At 37.9% G+C, this 20,970-nt stretch overlaps 1 protein-coding gene across 1 annotated transcript in view; it reads left to right on the forward strand.

The window, feature by feature from the left end:
- Nucleotides 1-7,670: 7,670 nt before the first annotated feature.
- shisa9b (shisa family member 9b) overlaps nt 7,671-20,970 on the forward strand; it is a 40,763-nt gene continuing 27,463 nt past the window's right edge. The window contains 3 exon segments of the mRNA XM_056253295.1: nt 7,671-8,002; nt 8,005-8,534; nt 11,635-11,756. Of these exon segments, the coding sequence (XP_056109270.1) occupies nt 7,904-8,002; nt 8,005-8,534; nt 11,635-11,756 (751 nt within the window). The 5' untranslated portion in view covers nt 7,671-7,903.

A 20,970-nucleotide genomic window follows, 5' to 3' on the forward strand; every position in this document is an offset into this window, starting at 1 on the left:
TTCCTAAATGCATTGAGTTGCTGATATGAAATTGGCTGATTAGATATTTGTGTTAACAAGCAGTTGAACAGGTACCTAATAAAGTGGCTTGTGAGTGTATAACATTTAACCTCTACTTTCAATGATGGAAGTATTTTCATTAGTGGTCTTAAACTTTTGGCCCCTACTGTATATACTGTTGTACAATTGCCAGCCATGAGCTCAAATCGGGGATCACCGTATTTATAGTATTGAAGTAACTCTTTCATGAGAGCTAAGCATTTTGGCATGTCAAAAATCTTTGGTTTGTTTACTAGAGGGGCATTACAAGCTTTTGCAAACGTGCAAATACTGTTTGTTTTATCTTGAGAAGCCAGCTGCTAAAGCAAGGCTGGATATGGGAATTGAAAACAAATGCAATTTGCAGATTTATTTTCTCCTCTGTCACACAATCCCCTTCAATGTCACTGTCGTTTTGTGTGCTGAATGCCTGCTCACTACAGCTATGTTTTTTTTTTTTTAAATAAACAACCAAAAAATCCATTCTTTTCATGAGTTTATGATATTGAAACCGGTTTACGTGCTTTGCCGAAACGGTGGAAAAATGTCCCGGGGGTTAAACAAAACTGGATGAATTGAATCTTTGAGTCAAGTCCTACAAGAATCTGAGGAAAAAAACAATCTTGATTCTAGTCTGAGTCCAGAGTTATATGGATTGAAACACTAATGTTAGGGTTATTGAATATTATTATATTATAGATTCTAACCAAAAGCTTACAGCAGACTTGGTATTCCCAGCCTGTCTCCCATCCAAGTACGAACCAGGCCCGACCCTGCTTACCATCTGAGATCAGACGAGATAGAGCGTGCTCAAGTGTTAAAGCCCGCTTTAAATCCTCTATAAATTGTCCCGGTTTAAATGCATCACCATTGCCTCATGCAGAAAGGTCGAAATTCATTTGTGTGGTTATCAACATTATGCCAAAAATGCTGTAAACTGAGGTTATCTTGTATTGAACACAGAATATTTCGGTAAAAGCCACGAGGCATAAGAAGAATTTAAAATCCAAACACCAGACAGAATCAAACGCGTAGTACTGGCGATAATGATGTCACTGATGATGTAAAGAGACAATCTCCACAATCTCTTTACACACATTTTCACTTTAAATACTTCTCTGTGGGATGCTGTTACATATCTTGAAATCAAATGATTAAACTGAGTCACTGTCTGGTTCCTCTTCACAAGGGAGAGTCACGCACAGCTTGGTGTCCTTTTCTAGCAAGCAGCAAGTGATCAAGGGCTCACGTCACACTCCACATGGCCAAAGACAGAGATCAGCCAGGCCTGACAGAAGGTTGGGGGAGTGACGGCTGCAGCTCTCCAGACTATGGGAAAAGTGGCTGTGTATAAAAAAAAGTGTGGGATATGTGTTGTTTTTCTATAGTTATATTAAAATAAATATTTTTTTTAAATCAATGTATTTAAAAATAAAATAAAATGTACATACATGTAAATTTAGTTGTAAAAGAATTGCCATTCTCTGTAATATGTTATATAGTATGGAAGCTTGTTTCCGCCACTGAATGAAAAATAAAAAAGGTAATTGTGACTTTTTATCTCACAATTCTGACTTTTTTTCTCACAATTGCGAGTTGTAAAGTCAGAATTGGGTGATATAAAGTCAGAATTGTGAGATATAAAGTCAGAATTGCGTGATATAAAATCGCAATTGCGTGTTATAAAGTCAGAATTGCGAGATATAAAGTCAGAATTGATTGATATAAAGTCGCAATTGCGTGTTATAAAGTCAGAATTGCGAGATATAAAGTCAGAATTGCGTGTTGTAAAGTCAGAATTGCGTGACATAGTCAGAATTGCGAGATATAAAGTCAGAATTGCGTGACAAAGTCAGAATTGCGAGATATAAAGTCAGAATTGATAGATATAAAGTCGCAATTGCGTGTTATAAAGTCAGAATTGATTGATATAAAGTCGCAATTGCGTGTTGTAAAGTCAGAATTGTGAGATATAAACTATTCTGAGGGGAAAAAAGTTAGTCTTTTTTCCCCTTTAGAATTGGCCTGATAACTCGCAATTGCGAGTTTATATCTCACAAATCTGAGAAAAGATGTCAGAATTTCGAGATATAAACTCGCAATTATGTGTTATAAAGTCAGAATTACGTGATATAAAGTCAGAATTGCGAGATATAAAGTCAGAATTGCGAGATATAAAGTCAGAATTGATTGATATAAAGTCGCAATTGCGTGTTATAAAGTCAGAATTGCGAGATATAAAGTCAGAATTGATTGATATAAAGTCGAAATTGCGTGTTGTAAAGTCAGAATTGTGAGATATAAAGTCAGAATTGATTGATATAAAGTCGCAATTGCGTGTTATAAAGTCAGAATTGCGAGATATAAAGTCAGAATTGCGTGTTGTAAAGTCAGAATTGCGTGACATAGTCAGAATTGCGAGATATAAAGTCAGAATTGCGTGACATAGTCAGAATTGCGAGATATAAAGTCAGAATTGCGTGACATAAAGTCAGAATTGCGAGATATAAAGTCAGAATTTCGAGATATAAAGTCAGAATTGATTGATATAAAGTCGAAATTGCGTGTTGTAAAGTTAGAATTGTGAGATATAAACTATTCTGAGGGGGAAAAAGTTAGTCTTTTTTCCCCCTTAGAATTGGCCTGATAACTCGCAATTGCGAGTTTATATCTCACAAATCTGAGAAAAGATGTCAGAATTTCGAGATCTAAACTCGCAATTATGTGTTATAAAGTCAGAATTGTGAGATGTAAACTCGCAATTGTGAGAAAAAAAGTCAGAATTGTGAGATAAAAAGTCGCAATTCTGTCTTTTTTTCTCGCAATTGCGACTTTATTTCTCAGAATTGCGACTTTATATCTCACAATTGCGACTTTATATCTCGCAATTGCGACTTTATTTCTCAGAATTGCGACTTTATATCTCAGAATTGCGACTTTATATCTCGCAATTGCGACTTTATTTCTCATAATTCTGACTTCATATCTCGTAATTGTGAGATAAAAAGTCGCAATTATTTATTTATTTATTTTATTCAATGGCGGATACAAGCTTCCATAATATAGTATACAATCATTATAGAAAAAAATGTATGCGTGTGAAAATGTTTTGTGACATGGTTGACGTGTCAAAGCAAAACTTTGGTCTATGTAGGCTTACATTTAAAAACTTTATTTGAAAAATTTTATATTTAAAAAAAAGGAATAATTACGTCTTTTTTGTTCAATTACTCTCGTGAAAATTTTTTTTGTGCTATTTTTTGGCAATAAATGACTGTATTTCTAAGAAAATTTAAGTTGCTTACAAACTTTTGCAAATCTGCAGCTTTATATCATTCACAATATAGCTCAATTCCCCTCTGTTTTACACTTGCATAAATACACTTTATAATGAATTAACCTAAGCAGAAGGCATATAAGAGGTTTAAACTGATGTATGGAATGACTGATATAGCAACGTCTGTGAACACACTGTCTGAGAACAATGATTCAAAACTTGTTAAATATTTGGTTTTATCAGTCAGGTGACCTTTTCTCAGGGCCGCACAGCTCTATTCTACTGCAGCCAGAATCCATAAATCCTACGGTGACTATATTCATTCAAGATATACAGCCGCATCTAAAACAGTCTTGCCAAGAAGTAAAGTATTGACATGTTAAATTGAGCGTGATGGTTCATTGCTCGCCAATTGCTATTCTTCCTAAGTCAAAGTGACGCAGTCTGGGCTCTTTCAATGCAATGGTCTGATCAGGAGCTGCCAGCTGTTCTCTCCGAGACACTCGAGCAGAGATTTGTCTCTCTAAATAAACTTTGATAAAATCCCAGAGGAATGACTGAACTATTTACAGCCGTCTTTATAGATACAAAGAGAAAAGAGACATGATTCCCATGACAGCCAATTGCAAATAAAGAAGCTTTCTGTGGCTCGGACTAACATCAAAAGCAAATGAGCAAGATATCTCAGGTGGCAGATGGTGCTTTAAAAAAATTTCAGATTAACACCAGCTCCAAAAATAAATGATCTATGACAAACTTTGCGTAAGTTTACGCATGATCAAGGCTCTTCATTGTGATGGTGATAACAAAGGACTAAAAACAAAAAAACAAATCAATAACTGAGGATGCAAATGGCACAGTAAAAAAAACACAGTGGGGTCCAAAAGTTTACACGACACCGTTTGCAATCAAAAACGTAAAGCTTTTTATCCGTTTTGGCCGTTCATTTAAACGACAACAGCGTTTTGGGGGGCATGAAAACGCAAACTTTTGAGAACTGGTTTCAAAGTTTTGGAAAACGACACCGTTGTCGTGCAACTACAAAAATGCGAATTTGTGAAAACTGTGACATAAGCATGCGAATTACAAGTTCAGTCTATAGTAGCACTTCTTTACAAAGTGACTGCTGTAAAGAGTAACGACTGCAGTAGTCGCCAACTACTGGCCTGGCATGCATAATACAGTGTTTTTAGTCATTTTCGCAGATCAGCGAGAACAGGGATCATTTTGACTATATGTCTATACACGAAAAACGCGAAGGAAACACTTTTCCGTTTTTAGTAGGACCGTTGTCGTGTAAACACCCTGAAACCAAATTACTTCTCTTTAAAATGAATTTCTCCCTAATGCAATACAACATTTGTCATTACAAATTGTATTCACATTATCAATTTGACTGAAAAGTTGAACTGAAAGATTAACATGAATGTCTTTATTTGGTTTGTCCCTCTTGTGTCCCTCTAGTGGTAGCAGAACACAAGCTCCATGAACTTCACAAGAACATAAAACCTGATGATCTGAATGATTTGAAAATGATCCGAACGAACAGTATCTTAAGCTTCAATGGAAGAACAATATCGGACTGTCTTCAAAAAAAAGTCACTTATTTGTTGTAGTATTAGTTCTTATTTGATTACTGACCTAGAAATTGTGCAGAATATTACTGTAAATCATTCTTATTACAGTAATGTACATGTACTCAGATAGCATGCTTTTATCCAAAGTGACTGTACTTTTTACATCACAATGGTCGTTTTAAAATGTTGTTTCCAGAATTGCATTCCAAATTCTAAATTTTCAAAGTGTTCAAAGATTTCTGGGCCCCACTGTCATCAAATACACACACACACACACACACACACGTGTGAATGGATGGATGGATGGGTGAGTGAGTGAGTGAATAAATGAACGAATGAATGAGTGAATGAATGAATGAATGAATGAATGAATGAATGAATAATGAATGAAGATAGATAGATAGATAGATAGATAGATAGATAGATAGATAGATAGATAGATAGATAGATAGATAGATAGATAGATAGATGCTATTTTATGCATGAAAATATAGCTGACAAAATCTCTATTTTAGTTTCTGAAAGACATATACTGTGCTCTCCAGAAAGAAAGAACCTGCTGGGATGCACGACCGAATAAATGGGATAATTCACTATGTATTGACCTTTAGACAATGGGGTGCATCTCTTGCGCAAACCGTCATTCAGCTTCAGCGGTCCTTTTTTTTACAACTTTAAGCATCATGCTGTAGAAGAAAAAAAGGGTTGAAAAAAAACAAAACAGAAAGACGGCACTCTTCCCCGGCTTTCTGTATGTTTTGAAAATCACTCTTCTAAGTCAATAGGACCTGGAAAATTAAATTAGGCCATTATGCACCTGGTTACCATGGCAATAACAAGACCAAGTGATCCCTTAGTGTCTCTCAAGTACTTTACTGATGGCCTCATTGACTCATGCATTCTGATAATCCTCATTTCTGCAACAGTTCTGCTGTTTTCATGAGATTTTATGTATTTGCTCAGAACATGAATATTCGAAAAGGAGCCACGAGCCTTGTTTTATGTAATTTCATTAGTGCTTCTTTTTCCTTTCATAAATTACAATTTCTGCCACCTTAGGCAGGTCTATTTGTCCTCCCAAAGACAATGCAGATTGCTTGTTCATCTACATCAGTATGTAATTAGATTATTCTGAGCTGTGGTCTTGTTTGCCGTGCCAAATGCCCATTAGGACCGATTGTGTCTCAGTGATCATATAATTCTGTAACAGACCATACAAAACAAGGGATTAAACCAGAATATAACACAATACAACTTATTTATATTACCCCTTTTGAGATATGCAAGTCTGTCTGTGGTTTGAAGGTCTAGTTGCATCTTGACAATGAATGGACTGAACTGGCTGAATCTTATCACTGCATTAGTCTCAATTATATTTAGCTGGCAAGTTTAATAGTGTGAACTGTATTCAGACAGATCATGTGTTCATAATTCCCAGAATGACCCACGAAAAATGATTCTACGTTATATGACAAATAAACAAATTCATAAAACATCAAGGGGAGATATAACTGGCGGTATGTCACTCAGCACTGCATTACAGGGTGCAGAAAAGTAATCCACTGTTTTGGGATGAAAATGAGGCTCAAATGGGAAAATTTCGATTAGATAGAATTTGCATTTAATTTAATTAAAAAAATTATATCATCTCTAAATCCATAATTGTAAACACTATGACAAAATTGACAACTGTACGAACAACCTACAACCTAAGGCTGTGCTGATAATGAATCACATATTGATATTTAATATATTTGTATGTGTTGATCCAGTTTAATTACTAAATGTTTAATTGCCCAAGTATGAAAAATGTTTCATTTTTACAGCCATGTTGCTGCTAAAATGCAACCATGCACCATCAAAACTTCAAACTCAGAATTAGCCAGGCATAATTTGGTGAAAATAAATTCACCTTCAACTTCTGAAGGCACACTTCGTTTATACCAACTTCCAAAATCTTTTAAAGTTGTACAATATCAATATCATTGATATATAAAACAATAAAGTGATCAGGCCTACTGGCGAACGTTACCTTTCGTTCACTGGAAGTCGCCAGGTCGCTGTCGGTCTTTGCACTCCTATTGGTAGCTGCTGCTCGACTTTCATCGCTGTTGTTTTTTTTTTTTGCTCGGTTACTGGAAATCGCCAACTCTCCTTTAAATTAAATAATATCCTGTCGCATTGTTGAATCGCAATGTGAACGCTCATTAAACGTCAATCCGATTTTAAAATGGCTGCGCATAAAATCAACCCATTGTCTGGAACTCCCTGAAGAAACCAAAACAAAAGGAGGGGCGGGGTTTCAAGGTTTTAAACATTTATGTAAAAAATTTTTTAGACGTTTATATTGTAACACGGGGCTAATATCGTGCAAACCAGCTGCGAGGTCCAACGATTTACTTCAATGCCCAATTGCCCATTAGGAACCAAATTATGCCTGGCTAATTCTGAGTTTGAAGTTTTGATGGTGCATGGTTGCATTTTAAAAGTGGTAGGCCTATATATATATATATAAAAACTTTAAATATTTGTTTTAAAAAGGCTAGTCGATCGTGAACGACATTCGCACATTATAGGCTATTTGTAACGTATGAGTTGCGCATTCATTTACGCGCAACATGTTTGTAGGCTACTTTATGTGAGAATGACATGCACAGGACTAAATATTGATTGACACATTCTGCTCTCTCTCCTCTTAATTCTTTTGCTGCTTCCTTCCATGTGCCCATACTTGGGTCCCCTCCTCCTCTCTCATCATTACGCATTCAGTCTCACTCAGCGCTCCGTTCAACCGCAGCTCATTGCGATCCAGGCGCTCCACGCTCCCGAGTGCTCAAGAACGCCGTTGTTTAGGATAAGATATAATAGTAGACAAAACACAGTATAGCTAGTGTTTATTGCAATGCCACACTTAATACGATAGAAATCTCCATATTCAATCATTTGCATACTTCAAAACCTCTATAGACTAACCGTGGGGCTGAAGTATCATCAAACATGATCATCTCGGATGGCGGTGATGTTTTTGATGGAGATATGCGTCCTGACACTTCATGACAAAAGACACCCAACTCTGTCTTTCAGCGTCCGTTCAGCCGTGGCAAAGAAGAGGAGAGAAGAGAAGAGCGCAGGATGAAAAGCACTGGCTTACTACTGGGTTACTTTTTGATGAAAGTTCTTGTGTGCGACGCGGAAGGAGAACCTGGGAAGAACCTGGATGGTCTGGTGACAGCGTCAGGGTCTAACGACTCTAGAGACGGGGAACACGGTCTCTCTGAGACCCCTCATACGGAGGACAGATGTCGGGGCTATTATGATGTGATGGGTCAGTGGGATCCTCCGTTCGTGTGTCGGACGGGTAGTTACCTGTACTGCTGCGGGACCTGTGGCTTCAGGTTCTGCTGCGAGTTTAAAAACTCCAGGTTAGATCAGACCACTTGCAAAAACTACGACACCCCGCCGTGGTCCATGACGGGCAGACCACCGCCGAAGATGATGGACCAACACGATCCGACTAAGGATAAAACGAATTTGATTGTGTATATCATATGCGGAGTAGTTGCTATCATGGCGCTGGTTGGGATATTCACCAAACTTGGCTTGGAGAAGGCGCATCGACCTCACAGAGAGAACATGTCCAGGTAAGAGAGATACAAGTTCAAACGCTGTTGCATATTGTCTGCGTGGTTGTGGTGGAGCTGCGCAGTTTAGAGACGGAGAAAATCAAATGGGATTTCAAACAAAAAATTAAAATTCTCTCAAAAGCAAATTAGGCCTGAGCTGTCTTTTACATATGAATACACTCTGACTGCATCAATAATCATTTTTAGTTATCCTTTGTAATTTTTATAAACTGTTGTAAATTGTAATCTGTATAGTTTATCCCATAGGAAAGAAAGGAAATCAAATGGGATTTAACCAAATAACCATGCAATCTACATTTTACAGCTTTACACTGACTGTATGCATTCGTGTCTTGTCCTTAAGAAGTTGTAAATTGCTTGTGTTGTTGTGGAGTGGAACAGTTTATTCCATGGGAAAGAAAAATGCGAATGAGATTGTATACCTCAACTGTTTCTTGTAGACAACAATGCAATTAAACAGAGAGAAAATTGAGAGTTGTTTACATAAGTCGCTTTCTTGTTTCTACTTAAGAGTTTCAGAAGAGATCTGACACAATCACAAACTGTTCCAAAATCTGCAATCAAATGTCCTACATTTGTTCTAAAGAAGGTACAAAGGGTCTAAAGAAGCACATAGTGACAGCTTTTCATACATTTTCTCTTAGAGCATACAGGTTTCATTAAGAACTCAAATATTTATCACACTCTTCCTAAATTATCAGAGCTTTGCTATTTGAATTAATTTAATTAGCTCAACAATCAGACTGTAAATCAACAATTACCTCAGTTGTGTATGATTTTTATTTTGTCCTAATGAGATTTATTTATTTTGTGTATAAGTTGATATCAAAAATGAAATGTAATGCTTATGCCTTCAATGAGCAAACGTCTAAGCATGACAGTTTTCCTCTGGGATGTCATTCGGCATAGCTCAAGGCTTTCAAGGATTACACTGACACAACTCTATCTCTCACCATGACCTTGTGCTAGTTTTTCTTCAACTTCTACTGGCTTCATTGTCCTGTCTATCTATTTATCCTTCACGCAGTCTGCAACACTGACATGTACAGAAGTGCAGAATAGTTTCACAGACAGGCATTTGTTTGAGGTTCAAGGTTTAATAGGCATATTTAAGTGGTGGAACGTACAAAGTAAATTTCTTTTAAATCAAGAATTTTGTTTTTTATTAAAAACTAAAGACCAGACATGCTTTCCCCTGAAGACACAGTATAAAGTGTTGATAATCAGAGAGAGCTGAAAGCAGATGTACTACAAAATATACTGACTAGCATTCAGGTCTAATTCATCTGTTGATCAGCAAACATTCATCAACATCTCTGTAAGTCTCTAATTATCTCCATGGTGAGGCACAGATTTTGTCTGAAAAAGCGTCTACTCCAAACAAACAAACACACACACACATATGCGCTTACTCATCTAAACATCAGTAGAGAGGTGTCCGTGACATTAGTAGGATAATGGACACTGATCTGTGTCTAATGATGCTAATATTTCAAGGACATTCTATTCGTGCACTGACCTTTCATTCTATCTTTCACTCTATTTAGGCATGAACACAATAAAAACTCACATGGGCCATAGTATCCTATCCACCTCCCACAACCAGGCATCTACACCATTTGAATTGAGTGCGTTTTGAATATGTCACCGTGCTGACTTGTGCACCATTTTAATGAATTTCATGATGGTTTAATGTATCTCCGCAAAAAGTTATTATTATTATTAAAACATTTTTTTTTTTTTTTTTTTACCATTTCAAAGCATCATGTGAATTAATCTATCAGTTTTATGTGCATGATGTTGTTTAAAGACACCAGGAAACCCAAATGGGAATTTCGTAGCTTTTAGATCATGTCTGTTAGGTCAAGCATATGCTACTCTTAAACGCTGAGTAAAGCTGTCTTTTAGCAGATATACACAACTTAAACATTTATTTTCTGGGAACACAGACTTAAAGGGATAGTTCACCCAAAAATAAAAATACGCAGCACATTTGACCTCAAACAAGAACCAGTGAGGTTCATTTTTCTGTTACGCAGCACGTTTGAACTTCTGTAAGAACCAATGAGGTTCATTCTCGTGTTACGCAGCACGTTTGAGCTTTTGCAAGAACCAATGAGGTTCATTCTAGTGTTACGCAGCACGTTTGAGCTTCTGCAAGAACCAATGAGGTTCATTCTCGTGTTACGCAGCACGTTTGAGCTTCAGCAAGAACCAATGAGGTTCATTCTAGTGTTACGCAGCACGTTTGAGCTTCTGCAAGAACCAATGAGGTTCATTCTCATGTGTTACGCAGCACGTTTGAGCTTCTGCAAGAACCAATGAGGTTCATTCTCGTGTTACGCAGCACGTTTGAGCTTAAGCAAGAACCAATGAGGTTCATTCTCGTGTTACGCAGCACGTTTGAGCTTCTGCAAGAACCAATGAGGTTCATTCTCGTGTTACGCAGCACATTTGAGCTTCAGCAAGAACCAATGAGGTTCATTCTTGTGTGTTACGCAGCACATTTGTGTGGTGGAGAGGACAGAAAGCTCTCAGATTTCATCAAAAAGATCTTCATTTGTGTTCCAAAGATGAACGAAAGTCTTATGGTTTTGGAACAACATGAGGGTGAGTAATAAGTGACAGAATTTTCATTTTTGGGTGAACCATCCCTTTAAAAATATTCATGACTCATCTTGCACAAAGGGGCGTATCTAAATTTTTATCCAATCAGATGCTCTCCAGAATGAGAACGTCCCTCCCACTAATACAACCTGTCGGGATGTAGCAAATCAGATTCATGGAATCTGAAACTAAAACTTATTATTGGCTATTAAAAAAAAAACTGTTTTCCTTTTTCAAAAGGAAATGCGTCAACACAGGAAAGAAAGCGGCTGCAAGTTATTTTATGGTGTGTTTAATGTACCACACTATCATTTCGGTCTAACATAACTGATCGTTGTAATCCCTCTTTGTCAACATTTATTTCAAATTTACAGAACAAACTTTTTGATGAGGAAATGTCTGTCAAGAACAGTATAAATATCTATTGAATTGCTCGACATCAATTTACAGTTTTCTTTGTAAGATGAGTAAACAAAGCTTTTCTCCATAGAGCCCTGGCCCAGGTGATGCGCCAGACAGCTCCAGGAGAACACGTGGAGAGGGAGGAGAGTTTGGCAGTGCATGGACAACACTACGAGAACATGCAGGCCAGAGCAACAGGAAACAACCTGCGTAAGTAAACCTGTTCCTCACCATCAGAGCTCATGCACAACAGGTCGAATCCATGTCACTTAAGGCTCAGTTTAGCTCGTTCTGGAAAACACTCTCCGCTGTGACAATCCAATAGTCGCAGATGCATCTTCTTCACCCCAGAGAAGCAGCTGTGCGGTCCTATGGCTATTCATCAGTAAATATCTTCGCCTGCTTGATTCGACTCCTACTGAGAACAGGGGAAGTAGTTAGAGAAGCCCATTTTTGTCATGTCCGGTGGGCTGCAGTAGCACTTGTGTGCATCTATAGTGATCATTTAACATGCTGAGATAGTAATTACCACAGGCTAAGTGGCTGACTAACACACAGAAAGCACACACACACAACTCTATCTCCCTCTCTCTCTTTTCACCTCACTCATGCTTGTTATTTCATGCAAATAATACAAATGTGCAGGAAAATATGATAACTATAGCGAATTATCACCTTAAAATATCCAGTTTCATTTGGCAAGTGTGCCAAGTTCTTTTATATATATATATATATATATATATATATATATATATATATATATATATATAAAAAAAAAATTTGGTTAATATGACATCACATAAAACGCATAGTTCTGGTCCTGGATGCTGATTGATCAATACAACAAAATAGAAAACGTATAGTTTAGCTGTTGGTCAATAAAAAATATTATAAAATGGATATTTCTGGTCCTGGATGCTGCTTGGTCAATAAGAAATTAGGGCTGTCAAACGATTAATCGCGATTAATCGCATCCAAAATAAAAGTTTGTGTTTACATAGTATATGTGTGTGTACTGTGTATAATTATTTTTAATACATAAATACCCACACATGCATGTGTATTTAAGAAATATTTGCATGTATATACTGTATATAGACTGAATGTAGCCTATATATAATGTATATTTGATATAAATATAAACATTTTATATAAAAATAACATATTTTTCTTAAATATATACATGTGTGCATTTATATACAAAATAATTATATACAGTACACACACATATACTATGTAAACACAAACTTTTATTTTGGATGTGATTAATCGTTTGACAGCCCTATAAGAAATATTATAAAACAGATAGTTCTGGTCCTGGATGCTGACTGGTCAATACAATATAAAATGCGTAGTTCTGGTCCTGGCTTGTGATTGGTCAATACGAAGTCCAAGACATGATATAGTAACAGTTATGTGAAACAAGCTGATCACCATATCAAAGCTCGTATTATTTAGCAGATTATTTTTTTTGTTGCATTGCAACACTCTATTTTGTCAGGGACTGCACTGAAAGATTTTGCATGGGTGTTCTTGATATTTTTAATATGTAGAAACCATTTATTAAAATAATAAGTCATTCGAGGCTGTACTGTATTGTGAATATGGTCACTACTGTAGGCTATTCATTAGCTAGCAAGGCCTCTGTATCTAATTGCTGAAATACAACTTCCCTTAATTTAGCTGAGGCAAAACATATTAAACACTGTCTTTCAAGCCATTTGCCAAAAGATATTTGTGATGAAAAACAATCGCAGTGAAGTTTCCTCCGTAAATAATGATTCAAATGAAATTTTACAAGATAGGAAGTCTAATTCAATAAACTTCAGCCCGCAGACAGCGCTGATTTACTAACATCGTCCCGTGGCATGTCACAGTGTTGCCATGGTGCTGACGGATTCCCGATCTGTGTCCCAGTTGTCTTCCGGATGTTTAGATCAATATGCCTCGCGTCGAGTCAAACAGTCACACTTTATTTGATAGCCTCCTAATGAAAGTCAGAAAAGCAGTTGTAGCAGATGTCGTATGCTCTTTTTATAGCCCGTGTGTTTCACACAAACACTCCGACGTGCCTGGTAAGATATGTTTATGTATCTTAATTGCTGAAAAAAAAGTCTGGTTGGCTTTTATTTCACCACATTATAATTCAGTGGCCTGACAGCTGTTGCTTTAACAGTGGACAGGGAGAGTCATTTCTGAATGTTGATGGAAGTGAAAAGCTCTTTGTTGATTTTCGGCTGTTATCACAATACAAAATGCAGGCTTGATTTTTTCCATTGGTCTCTGGCCATTCTCTGAGATTGAAGAAAGGGATTTTGTGGAAAGAAAACAAACCGGGCACTTATAGATAGCTGTCGGCTCTGAAAAAGAGGGCGAGAGAGAGTGAAATCTGTAGTGCACACCCATGTTTTTTCTGCAACAACACTTGAGAGGCAATGGGGAGTGTATGTTAACAGGCTGGCTGAGTGATTGAGCTTTCTGCTGAAAGTGCAGCGGAGCACAGCGAAGCGTCATGCAGGTGCTGCTCCTCTAAAGAGCCGTCTCTACGAACGCTTGGGAGAAAGAACGTTATGAGAGAAGGGCCATCTGCAGGGAACTCAAGACGTCTCGCTGAACAAAGCAGGGAAAACATGCAAACCTCTGGCTTGCTCAAATTCAAGGCTCTGCGGCCACAAAACCAATAAAGTGTTTACTTGAGGAGTGCTGACCGGGGCCACACTGGGACCAGGGGTTGGCTTGGCCTTGTTGTGTTAAACAAGGTTACACTCAAGAAGTAAAGCAGTGAAATTTCATTCGAGAACCATGTCATTCATGAAGGGTAAGAAGAGTGAAGATAGTGTAGAAGTTAGTGACAGAGACGTAGCACAGCGTTTGAATCATGTGTTCCTGACACTGTTCTGCTCATGTGGGTGAGACGTTTAGATACAGTATGACCCTAAATGTACACTACTGCTCAAAAGTTTGGGGTCAGTAAGATTTTTAATGTTTTATAAAGACGTCTACAATAAGGTTCCATTAGTTAATGCATTAGTTAACATGAATGAACAACATCTCTGTTCAGCATTAGTTAATATTTGTTAACGTTAACTCACACATGTACTAATGCATCAATTCACATTAACAGCACGGTTAGTTAACATTATGCATTAGTTAACATGAACTAACCATGAACAGTGCCTGTAAATAGCTTTACTCTTTTGTAAGGTTAACTTACTGTACATATTTACATTAGTTTACGTAGCAGTTGACACACACCAAGTATGAACATTTCTAACTCACCATGTTACCCTAAATGTAAAAATACTGTTGTGTACCTTATCAACACTCTTTTATATATATATATATATATATATATATATATATATATATATATATATATATATATATATATATATATATAAGGCATTGATTTGTTGGTAAACATAATTCTACAGCGGAAAACTAATGTTAATAACACATCAGTTAATGTTGAAATAGTGTACACTTTACAATAAGGTTTATAAATTCCATTAATAAATGCTATATTAATGGTAAGTCATGTCAATGAAGAGTCTACAAATATAAGTAACACATCAGTTAATGTTGAAATAGTGTACACTTTTCACTCAATGCATTAAAAAATACTTATTTGAATGCAAGTAATGATAGTAAAGTGCGTATAAACATGAACAACATATTTTTCGGCTGTAGAATTATGTTTACCAACAAATCAATGCCATATATATATATATGAAAGAGTGTTGATAAGGTACACAACAGTATTTTTACATTTAGGGTAACATGGTGAGTTAGAAATGTTCATACTTGGTGTGTGTCAACTGCTACGTAAACTAATGTAAATATGTACAGTAAGTTAACCTTACAAAACAGTAAAGCTATTTACAGGCACTGTTCATGGTTAGTTCATGTTAACTAATGTGTTAATTAATGTTAACTAACCGTGCTGTTAATGTGAGTTGATGCATTAGTACATGTGTGAGTTAACATTAACAAATATTAACTAATGCTGAACAGAGATGTTGTTCATGGTTAGTTCATGTTAACTAATGCATTAACTAATGTTAACTAATGGAACCTTATTGTAAAGTGTTACCGATGTCTCTTGTGCTCACCGAGCATTGAGAGAAATATTACAGTTTAAGCAGTGGCGTGCAGAGGTGTTCTGCAATGAGGAGGCAAAGTCCTAACAGTTTAAAAATAAATTTGTTTTATATAAAATAAAATGTAAATTCATGTCCCAATTACACTTAATGTTGTCACATTGTCCTGGTTAAATAAACATCATATAAATCAAACACATTTCTATTTAGTATTTTTACATTACCAATGCTTTTAAAGTTCTGTTTATTAAAACCAAGTATAAATCTCATCAAGTTAGTTTCTTTAAGCAGTTTTACATTTATTGCAAAATACTGTCTAAAGGCAGTAATAATTAAACAACACATTTTATTTGTGAAATGATGTCCAGTTGTTCTTTTTATTGGTCAACTTGTTTTCAGATAATCAGCCATCAAGCCTGTAAACACTGTCTGTCACAGACACGAAGATGTCACATTTTAATGTCCCATTTTGTAATATTTGTGTTGTAATATATATGCATATAATATTTTCTCATCCGTTTTTTAGGAGCCTCTGCCTCCCTTGCCTCCTCGGAGGAAACACCCCTGAGTTTTCTACTTTAAGATACTATAAAATGTAATTTGTTCCTGTGATGTTAAAGCTGAATTTTCAGCTTCATTACTCCAGTCTTCAGTGTCACATGATCCTTCAGAAATAATTATAATATGACGATTTGGTGCTCAAGCAACATTTCTTATTATTATCAATGTTGAAAACAGTCGCTATATATTTTTGTGGAAACCGTGATACATTTTTTTCAGGATTATTTGATGAATAGAAAGTTCATAAGAACAGCATTTATTTAAAATATAAATATTTTGTTTCATTATAAATATCTTTTCTGTCACTTTTGATCAATTTAATGTTTAAATGTTTAATACATAATTTTTTTCATTTTTTTTTTTTCATTATTCAACCATCAAGTCAGGCTAACAAACAATATTTTCCGATTGATTATGCTAATGTCCATAACCACTCTAAAATTACTTTTCGGCGTATTTGCACTTAATCATGAAAATATATTCATTAATGTCTTTTAAATTACATTTTGCATATCAATATTGAGTTAAAACGGCGAAAGTAAATAGGTCTATTTCCTAATCGTTTTTGTCTTCAGTTAGCAAGCTAATACCTTAGCCTACCAGCTTAGCAGCACAGTGCTGTCTGGTTAAGAAAACCTCTTTGGATTAGGATCACAATGGTGCTACATTTTTGCCGTCTGACGAATCTAGCCAAATCTGGACTCCCTGGTCGTTGAGGCAACTGGTTAATTTAACTGAAAGCTGGGACTTCCTTATTTGGCATATCTTTCTATGAATGGTCCGTCTCCTCCTCCTCAAACTGTCTCACTGTCAAACATTTCCTGTCACTCTCTACTGTATCTACCTAATAAAGAGGCAAAAGCCCCAAAATATCTCTGTTCCACAACACACACATTACGCTTGATATCCGTATTGACAAACCTGAGTCATCTGGTGACTGGGAAAACAGAATTAGCATGAGTAAATCGGTCACTGAAATGCAATTCATAGTCCAAATCCAGCAATCCGGGTTAACCAAGCACAAGAAACTCGGTTTGGCTTGAGTGCTTTATGTATTTACTGGCCAACCACTATAATTTTCCATTACCATACAGATCAAACTTGCATAATTAGTCTGTGAAGCACAGAGTTCTGCTGTAAAGCTCAGGCCCAAACATTTACCAGCACAAGCTGAGAGACTGTTTTTATTTAAACAGGTGACAGCAATGATATATAATTAATTCACCCCAGAGCCAGTGTTTGTACAGCACACTTTTACTCATGAGAATCTGCTTAAACTCAGAATCCGCTGGGCAAAGACACTATCGGTGACTCATTGCTATGCCAGTTAACCTAATCAACTTTCAGTCTTCTGTTTACACAATAGAACAGCTTACAGCAGTTTTTAGAGCTTATAGGACTAAATAACTATTAGAGCTGAAAGTGGCATTGAAATGAATGGAAATGCAATATCGTGTGGAGTTCGTAAGACTGCAGCTGAGTTAAAAAGTCATAGCTGATGAATCTGTATTATGATAATGCTGTGCTTACAGTAGAGAAACACAACAGAAGAAATTTTTACCTGGAGTGAATATTCCTGTCAAAAGTCCTTGAATTCAGCTGTGGTTTAGTTACACAGACAGCTTTACCTGGTTTGCTGCACAGCTTGTTTCCATGGAGATGGTGAAAGATTTTGCTGACCATTGTTTTTCTTCCCCATGCATGGAAAAAAAACAATACAGCTGAAAAATATGGCAAAATAAAGCATCATAATGGAATCAGATGGCTAGAAGATTTATGCCAGATGCATAAATTTCGCAAGTGATTGAAATAATGACCTGCTCATGAATTTTACCACATATCAGTCTCAATATGACAGACACTTGTCACATAGTTTCATCATGTCACAAACTTTGTTTCCTAAATATTTGCCAAAAATGTGTCACTGGGAGGGCAGTGAGGAAATGGTACTGAGCTGCAGTGGTTTTTTAAGATACTTAAAGTCTGAGACTAGGAATGCACAATATATTTTTCCTCAGAATTGTGAGATAAAAACTCACAAATGCGAGTTATAAAGTCAGAATTGTGGGATATAGCTTAAAAGTTTATATCTTGCAATTCTGACTTCTTTTTCTCAGAATTGTGTGATATACTTTTCCCCCCACAATTGCAAGTTTATATCACACAATGTTTTAAAAAAAGTCAGAATTGTGAGATAAAAATGACCTTATTATTAGTTTTTATTCCGTGGCAGAAACAAACTTGCATAAAGATCACATTGAAAATCTGGAATTGGAAATTTTATTTAAACCTGTGAATAAGCAGCCGGTTTTGGGATTTTGATTTCATATTATTTTTATTAAACAGACAATGTTATGCTCATAGTTCCCTTTCGAAAGGGAACTCGCACTGCGTCGATGACGCTTTGGGGAACGCCTCAGGCGTGACAGGTGTCTGGAATCACAATCAAATCACGGCAATCACATTGACCGGCGACAGCCCATGAATCATTAGCATGAAAGATTAACGTGCGTCCTGGAAGTATAAAAGGGCGCCTTGCAAACATGACAATCACCTTTTTCATCTTCAGGAACTGTTTGTCTGTATCGCAAGGAGGATTTACGGTGAGAACATTTTCAAAATTTTAAAAATGAAACGCAAAGAGAAGGCTGACCGTTTTCTGAAGTGTAGCTGACCCGTGCCCAAGGTTTTTGACGCCGGGTGACACACATGAACTGTGTGTTTTCTGCTTGGGTGAAGAGCACGCACGGGAGGTTCTCGAGGGAGCTTCCTGTGCGCGTTTTTCTTTAAAAATGCTCCGCTCTTGTCTGGCCCTCTTCTTGAGTGAAGAGGACTCAGCATCTGTACCTCATGGTTCAGGTCCCGCTCATGCTGAGGCAGAGCGGCGACGTGCATCATGGGGTTCCCAGATGTAGCTTGCTGATCGACTAGAGAGGGGTGTAAACCTCTCAGACGATTCGACGGCTGACGAGGGTGACCTGCAGGTGGATGACGAGGATTATTGTCCTACTGTTCCTGCAGCGAGTGCCTTTCTGGGCAAGCAGGAGATGGTTGATGAGGGTGACAATCAGGTAGATCTTGAGCCCTCTCAGCCCCATGTATGCGGAGCTGGTGGATGTTATGTGCTAGGGGAGAAAACGCGCTCGGCCGGCTTGACGATCGGTTTCTCCCCGGCCATAGGCCACCAGCTCAGGTGAGCCAACTACAGTCTGGTTTGCCTACCAGGCGGACCACGTGCTCCCCTCACCGAGGTTCACTATGAGTTTGCGGTCTCCTGAGTCTGGTCAGACGGTCGTAGGCCTCTCGTGAGGCCTCCCAGTTAGATCAGTCCTCAGGCCCAGTGAAACATAAACACTGGGTAGATCCGTGGATCGAGCAGAGTAAACTCCCCTTGCTAGCAAGGGTTGTAAGCACTATACTGAGTCATGCTCTCCGGGATACCCCGTCTCTGAGATCCGGGCCGAGTGGTTCACTGCCAGCTTCGCAGTCCCTTTGGTTGAATGCCTTACCTAAAGGCATGTGTCCAGAGGCTCTGTCTTCGGACAGACAGGAAGTGGCCAGACTGAAGTGTCTATGTAAGTGACACCAGGTCAGGCTGTCCTGGTGGCATTTCGGGTGGTACGTCCCCGAATAGTGACTGGCTGGGGTTCCTTCGGGTTTCCTTGCCACATTCCCTAGAAGGGACCCCTTCTATTTGAAGTTGTGGTCCTAGGCCCTTGAGCAGGCCCAGGTAGGCCTTTCATTAAACTATGTTTATGGAGGTTTCCTGTGGAACATATAGCTTGGGCTATGACCGTAGGGAATGCTGTCACTGACAGCCCAGTGTGACCTGAGGGTGAGTGGTTCTAGCGTTTCATTGAATTGCTGGTTCGGACAGTTGTCACTGCCAATGCATGGGCATGCACTCCACTTAGCATGGCGGCGCGGGTATATCGTTCCCCAAAGCGGCATTGATGCAGTGCGAGTTCCCTTTCGAAAAGGGAACGTCTCAGTAACCTATGTTCCCTGAGAACAGGGAACGAGACACTGCGTCTCCTTGCCATGCCTCGGGGCCTGCCTACCAAACATTCCCTTCAGACGAAAGGTGATTGTCACTCTTGCAAGGCGCCCTTTTAAACTTCCAAGTCGCACGTTAATCATTCACGCTAATGATTCACTGGCTATCGCCGGTCAATGTGATTGCCGTGATTTGATTGTGATTTCAGACACCTGTCACGCGTGAGGCGTTCCCCAAAGCGTCATCGACTCAGTGTCTCGTTCCCTGTTCTCAGGGAACATAGGTTACAGTCGTAACCTGAGACGTTTATAATGAAGAAAAAAAATCAATGAATTGCAAAAAGGAAGCATTTTCACTAGTGATCTCACTTCTGGACTCTATATCAAAGTGCCATGGTATTACCATCGTCTGACACCTTCACTATACCACAGTCATTTTTTTGTAATGCAGTAATTTGAACATGGCTGAGAAATGAGTGGCCATTTAATTCTTTCAATTCTGGTGGCTGAGATATATCAGGGGATGGTTTGAGAGCGCAGCTGAAATTACTGTTATTGATTTGAATGAATTTAGGCAAGGGACGGATAGAGCCCAGGCAGTCAGATCAATTATCGCATCTTAAACAGAGTTCCCTCTTCCCTCTAATGCCCCCCCTCCCCCTCTAGAATAATTATCAGTTTATTTCCTGCCAGTCGACGTGCTGACAGGTAGGTGGCTATGTAAATCAGCGGCATCCGAGGAAGGCTGCGATGACTGGCAAGCAATG

Source organism: Rhinichthys klamathensis, unplaced genomic scaffold (assembly GCF_029890125.1).
Source record: "Rhinichthys klamathensis goyatoka isolate OS25496 unplaced genomic scaffold, OSU_Roscu_1.1 h1tg000004l_1, whole genome shotgun sequence".
NCBI lineage: Eukaryota > Metazoa > Chordata > Actinopteri > Cypriniformes > Leuciscidae > Rhinichthys > Rhinichthys klamathensis.